This window comes from Parambassis ranga, chromosome 24 (assembly GCF_900634625.1).
Source record: "Parambassis ranga chromosome 24, fParRan2.1, whole genome shotgun sequence".
NCBI lineage: Eukaryota > Metazoa > Chordata > Actinopteri > Ambassidae > Parambassis > Parambassis ranga.
In genome coordinates, this window is record NC_041043.1 from 16,736,541 (window position 1) to 16,743,322 (window position 6,782).

At 48.3% G+C, this 6,782-nt stretch overlaps 1 protein-coding gene across 1 annotated transcript; it reads right to left on the bottom strand.

Moving 5' to 3' along the window:
* Positions 1–3,080: 3,080 nt before the first annotated feature.
* On the bottom strand, positions 3,081–5,397 carry insm1a (insulinoma-associated 1a). The gene has a single exon (XM_028396542.1). It carries the CDS (start codon positions 5,257–5,259, stop codon positions 3,928–3,930), a length of 1,332 nt encoding a protein of 443 aa, XP_028252343.1. The 5' UTR covers positions 5,260–5,397; the 3' UTR covers positions 3,081–3,927.
* Between the last annotated feature and the right edge of the window lie 1,385 nt (positions 5,398–6,782).

Below are 6,782 nucleotides of genomic sequence, written 5' to 3' on the forward strand. Positions count from 1 at the left end.
ACTTCCGGTTCACAGGGACAGTGTCCGGGTCGTGTACAAAAGCCGTATGTAAACAACTGCCGAACTACGACAGCTTTGCCCCGAGTTTATTTTCCACAGGGCTACAACGGAATAAACTGCTTTTAGAACCGGAAGAAACGAAAGAACCAGCGACACGGGACAAAAAACCACTATGTCACCTGATGATGCCATGAATGTTCAGCCTCCAGGAAAACATGCTGGATCACCAAAGTGAGTCGGTTCCTCCTCTGGAGACAACAACTGTTGAGCTGGAGTCTCAGTGATTCTTTCCTTCACTCTGCAGCGTCAACACAAAGTGTGAAAAGTTCAGACCGACAGCTTCTGATTCTCAGACAGTGCTAATGCTTTCCCCTGTTTAAATGACAAAATAGCAGCACAACATTAGAGCTGCTCTGCAGACTACACAACACACAACAACTCAGAGCGAGCCGCGTGTGTTTTCACCGGAATAAAAGCTTCATCTTTACTCTGCAGTTCATGTTCGGTTTGAGCCGCGCAGCTCCGACAGCTGCTGCTTTCAGCTCCAACTCTCTTCATTTCTCTGGAAACACCGGCCATTATAGTGTGTGTGTGTGTGTGTGTGTGTGTGTGTGTGTGTGTGTGTGTGTGTGTGTTATCTGTAGCTCTTATCTGCAGTCTGCTCCCCAGCTGGCTTACACCTGTCAGAGCCACACACAGACACACTGACGGTCTGCCTCTGTGTGTGTTAAAAGCCTGTGCGTGTGTGTGTGTGTGTGTGTGTGTGTGTGTGTGTGTGTCTGTGTGATGTAGGAGTTAAAGTGAGGTGAAACAAAAGGCTTCCATCCAGATGTTGTGTGAAAATTCTCAAAATGTCAACAAAAGAAAAAGTGATGTGAGATAAAAAATAAAATAAGACACATGAACATCTGCAGCTCCGTGAGGCTGATCAACAGTTTACATCATCAATAAGTGTCTGAGTTATCGGCCGTGTTGCTTGTGTCTAAATCACAGTGACAAACTTAATGCGAAGACGTGTCAGTAAATGGAATAAATTAACTTCCTTTTAATAATTCAAAAGCTTTTTAACAATCAAACTGATGAAGAGTCCACTGAAATATCAATAATGTATTCAGTAATGATTGAATTATTCAAAAAGTTCAAATATTCACCTAATTGAAGCTGCAGGCAGCACCCGCAAAAATCTGAACACACTGATGACAAAAAACTGTCCATAAAAATACGGAGGTCCTCAAATCTGCTTTAAAGAGGCGTCTCATGAGTCTCCATGTGAGTTAGAGATAAAAATACAGAAATATATTGATAAATGAAACAGAAGAGTCCCTCAGCATTAGAAACATGATAAACTCTCTAACTTTATCTCGGACACGGAGGTCTGTGGAGACCCAGCGGCGGCCTCCAGGCTCAGACCTGAAGCCCATGCACAAGTGTCAGAACTTGTAGTTCAGGCTGCAGCCACTGGGGGCTGGCTCCAGGAGCGAGTCATTTCCCATAGACTCCCATGTTAAAATATCTTCACAGCAGAAATGAACATGTTTACAGCCTGGTACAAAAAACCAGTCTGGTCTCAGATGATAGGTTCTCTTCTAGTCTCAATTGTAGGGAGGTGATTTTTTTTTTTTTTTACAACTCACTCGTTTTAATTATATTCAGACTTAAAATTACGCATAATTATGGGCGTTGCCACTTTGAGTGACAGGTGGTTGCCGCATCACAGCGCAAGTTTCTTGCTTCCACGATCACCCGACCCCCTAAACTCCGCTCGTGCTCCCCCTCTTTGTCCATATATGGAGTTTTGGCGGACGTGACGCTGCCAACATGGTGGCGGTCAGAGTGTCCCGGAGCCTCCCACCGAGCCTCAAATGGCTCTTCAGAAACAAACGGACGGTGACGTCACGGAAGCTCTGTCCATAGTTCTTACTGTCAGTGGTGGAGACTGATTCATATTTAAAGCCAGCCTCAAGTGGACAGTGGAGGAACTGCAGGCTACTGAAGTCTTTAAAATAATCGGATGCACCAGAATGAAAAACAAACCTTTCTCAGATCCAGAGCTGTGCAAAGTTCCAGGTGAAGCTGGTCAGTGCTGATGATACGCTGCTGCTCACAGGCTGTATAATGCTGAAGGTGAGCAGCTGCACATCAGCATCTTTCAAAAGCTGAAAGACTCTGAGGAGGAGGAGGAGGAGGAGGAGGAGGAGGACTACAGGAATGTCTTTCACATGCAGAACTGCTTTGTGTGCTGACCTGCTGCTGACCTTTGACCTGGTAACCACAGTCACTTACACTGTGCTGTAATCACACTCGACAGATGCGTCCATAGATTTGTCGGATTCACCGCAGCTCTGTTGTTCACCTGTGTGTTAGACAGAGAGCAGCACTCACTGATCAGACAATCGACAGAAAATCAATCAGCAACAATCCTGATTATTGACTGATTTCCCGTCCCTTCAACAGCAAAACAAAAAGGCCTCATGGCTCTGATCTATGCTGCACCGTCATCATCACATGTCAGAGAGGCTGCCGCTGCTTTCTGTCCCCGTTTAAGGACTCTTCAGGTATTTGACATGTGGACGGGTCCACCTTAAAGACACAGTCCACCCTGTTAGTGGACAGGTGCAGTTATTCTATGATGTGCTGTATTTCCCTCTGAACTGCAGGATCCTTTCATTAAAGCATGTTGGTGTTTGATCGTACCTGCAGCCCTCAGTGAGGGTTTACTGCTCGTTTACATCTTCATCACAACAGAAACCCACAGTCAGTCAGGAAAGTCATTTCTCAGTTTGGTTTTTTTATTCTTTTTTTGGACATTTAGCAAAATACTGCAGAAACATCCAAAGCAGTGTAAGAGCTACCAGTTACAAACAAACCAAAGTCCAACAGAAACATGATTGCATTGAGTTCTTCTTCAGGAGCGGCTGATAAAACTGGTTGATTGCTGTGAATGAACACGCCGTCCTCACATGTCTTTATATATATATATATATATATATATATATATATATATATATATATATATATATATATATATATATATATATATATATATATATATATATATATATATAAGTTAAAGAAAATAACACAGGATTTGGCTACATCATGAAAACACACAGCAACAGATCACAGGTCTGACAACACAGAGCAATAACTTACACAAATAATTTAATAAATACATAAATAAATAGAAAAAAACAACAAAGGTTAGATATACTGTATATTGGTAACACAGGAGGCTTTGTAGAAAATAATAATCATATACCCAGCCAGTGATAAATAAGTCATCAAAAACAATCGGATCAGTTTAAGGCAGTTTTACAGCAGGAGTTTCTAATCCAAAGGCATTACCGGCTACACTAGTTTACTCTTCTTTTGTTTTCAGGCGACAGCTACTGATCCACAGATCCACAAGCTACGTTAAAGCTAATCAGAGTGATGAGTAAGGTCTGCTCAGGCCTGTGGGCTCTCACCGGCTACAGGTCGTCCCCTCTCTTAGGTCTATAGAGCTAATAGCACTTGTGCAGAGATGCTAGAAAAATAAATTAACAGTCTAACGCTTCTGAACGGGACTCCTTGGAGTGGAGGGTGGGGGGTGATCAGCCATGGGAACCTGCTGAAGTGTCCTTTGAGCAAGGCACTGAACCCCTGCAGCTGCAGAGGGGCTGAGTCAGCACTGTGGGGGTTTTGACTTGTCTGTGCTTTAAGGGTTACACTGCAGAAAAGTCTCTGTTCCATCAGGAGCAGCTCTTCCACTTTGCTCTGACGTCATTTGTGCTTTTTTCTGAATCAACCAGATAAAAAAGAAGAAGAAAATCTTTCATTTGAAAAGTTTCAATCAAACTTTTAGAAAACGTTTTAAATTTCCACCTGATTTGGAAGACATGTTTTTTGCAGTGTAACACTAAGGCTGGACCGTGAGTGTGACCCGGATCAGCACGCGGGGCGGAGCGGCATCTGCAGCAGGATCACCTGCCGGTTCTCGGACGGGTGGCATTTGTTGATGTGCCTGGTGAGTCCCGGGGAGCTGTAGAAGACGGAGGGGCAGTATTTGCACGGGTACACCTGCGAGGAGTGCAGCAGGCGGATGTGCCGCTCCAGGCTGCCTCTGCTGGTGAAGTTCTCCCCGCACACGGGGCACAGGTGGCAGGTGGAGGAGCTCAGGTTGAGCGGCGCCGCGCTCTGCTCGCAGGCCGGCGCGTCCTCCTCCTCCGCGGGCTTCGGAGAGCCGTGCTGTGACGCCAGGTGCTTCCGCAGGTAGGCTTGACGCTTAAACCTTTTCCCGCAGTGACTACAATCATACAGTCCGTCCTCTGAGCCGGACTCGGACGGCTCGGGGCTGGGCGTGTCCCTGTCGCTGGACTCCTTGGCCTCATCGGTCTTCCCGGACGCAGCAGCCACCTTGTCGTTCTCCAGACTCTGCGCTCCGCTCTGGGGCTTCGGTTTGTGCCACCGCCTGTGTGAGGCGAGGTTGGCCGGGCAGCTGAACACCTTGTCGCACTCAGGACATCTGTACTCAACCCGAACTATCCTGGAGCACTTGTGCTGCGCCAGAGCAAACGGGTCTGCGTACGCTTCCCGGCACAGCTGGCACACAAACTCCCCCAGCGGGATGTGCTCACCTCCGGCCGGCTGCGGTCTGGGAGTCTTCTGGTCCACCGGCGCCTCTTTAATCTTGAGCCCGAGGACCGGAGATGTGGTGACATCATCTTCAAAGTGCAGTTTCCGGATAGCTTTGGTTTTTTTGGACGCCGGTTTGCCTTTACGCTCAGTGTCGCTGGCCGGCCGTTTGGACCCGGCGGTGGGGAGCGTCCCGGCGGATGGAGCGCTGCTGGTGTCGGTACGGCTGCTGTTACTGGAGGCGATTTTCAGGTCCACCGGGGCAAAAAGGTGGTCCAAAGCGGTGAGTGCTGCTGGTGTGGGGAAGGACTCGGCGGAGACCGGGGATCCGAGGTTAAAGCGTCTCTCGAAGTAGGAGCGGTCGTGGTCCCGGCTGACGGGGCGGGTGGGGCTGTACAGCGCCTGGTACACCGCCTCTGGGTTCCCGAATTGCACAGGTTTAGCGTCTGGCTCCGGGGCCGTGGCCGCTGCTCCGCAGGTGGGCGTTGGCGTCTGTGCGCGCCCCGGGATGGAGGCGAGGTGCGCGGTGGAGGACAGCGGCGGCGCGTCAGCCGCTGTCACCTCCGCGTCCTCATCATCGGAGCGGACCCGGTAGGACACCGGGTTTGTTTTCTTGTTCCTTTTCACCAAGAACCCTCTCGGCATGGTCGCGCTGGTCGGAGAGCTGAAGGCACTTTGGACGCTGCTGCTGCGGGGAGAAGGAATCCAGGCTCAGCCGCGGGCGGACACGAACATCTGATGCGTCTTTTCTTTTCTTTCCTCCTGCTATTGATCCTCCGTCTCCTCCCGAGGTGCCTTTCACTACAACATAGCAGCACTGTTTTTAAGGCGACATGATGACATTGTTCCCGTCCCCCCCTCGTTGCCTCATCCCCGACCAATCAGGAGAAGCCGAGATCCCCTGTGGATTTGGGGAGTGGGTGTGGGAGGTTGGAGAGGCTGGTGGAGGGGAGGGGGAGATGGAGGGGAGGATTTGCAGATTGCAAAGCAGATGTACCTGAGGGTTTTATTGTATTTCAACACCCCCCCTCACCCTCACACACTCTCTCCTCCACACACACCCCCTCTCTCTCTCTCTCTCTCTCTCCCTCCTCCTCCTGTCTCGACCCGGGCACACGCCAGGAGCCTCCTGCTTTTACGGTCTGATGAGTTTGTATAGAAATCTACACGTGCCTCGGCTTTATGTGTCTCCTTTGGGTGGTGGGGGCTCCGATTTGTCCAAAAAGGAGACATCCGTCCACATCACGGCCTAAAACAACAGAACACTGGAAGACGGAAACCTCCAGCTGACACTGAGTGAGAAACTTGGAGGTTTGGTATTTTTAATGTTTCTAATCAATTTTATATATAAGAAAAAAAGTAATTAAACGTAAACAAGAAAAAATTAAACGTGTAAAACCCTAATTTCTATTTTTGTCATTTTTAATTAAAGACTTGAAGTGAGTGAAATTATTTTTATTATTATCATTACTGTGGAGCGTTTTTTACGCGCCGCATCATGAAGACAAACTCGGCCATAAAATCAGACAAATAACTGAACATCGCCCTGTAAACAGCCGTCTGCGCCGCCCTGTCCCTGCAGCATGTGCGCCGGCGTGACAGTTAACTCCGGACATATGAATCCGTCATTTTACGCATACATAATTAATAGCGAGAGGAGGGTTTCCTGCTTTGCATCACAATTGCTGCGCTTGTGCAAGCTGTGGACTCGCTGTGATTGAAAAGGAAATTGCACAGTTAGAAAAAAAGACGAAGAAGAAGAAGAAGAGGGGGGGCAAAAAAAGCAATCTGGCCCCCAGATACCGCCGGCGCGTGCTGTGCGTAATCAGCGCGCTCTTTCTGTGTCTCCAAATGGGGCAAACCGAGATTATCTGAACACATCAAACCCAATTCCTGCAGGCAGGTCAGGACTGACCCGGTCTGCCGGACCCGGGCAGCAGGGTTTTGTTCAGACTTATTGATCTGATGAATTTGGACTGCTGGTGAGCTGGGGACGATCAATACCTGCTGATGAACCATCCTCATGTGCCAGAAAACAATGTATTTTTAATGACATAAAAAAACTAATCCAGCTCCACTTTGTCTTCAGTCATCTGTTTTTACCACCACAAAGCAAATGTTATTGATTTTGGTGAATCTGTGCTGTTCAGACAGGTCTGGACAGAGTT

What these genes read in the sequence shown, in the direction of transcription:
- insm1a (XM_028396542.1), bottom strand. Translation starts at nt 5,259, where the DNA reads ATGCCGAGAGGGTTCTTGGTGAAAAGGAACAAGAAAACAAACCCGGTG.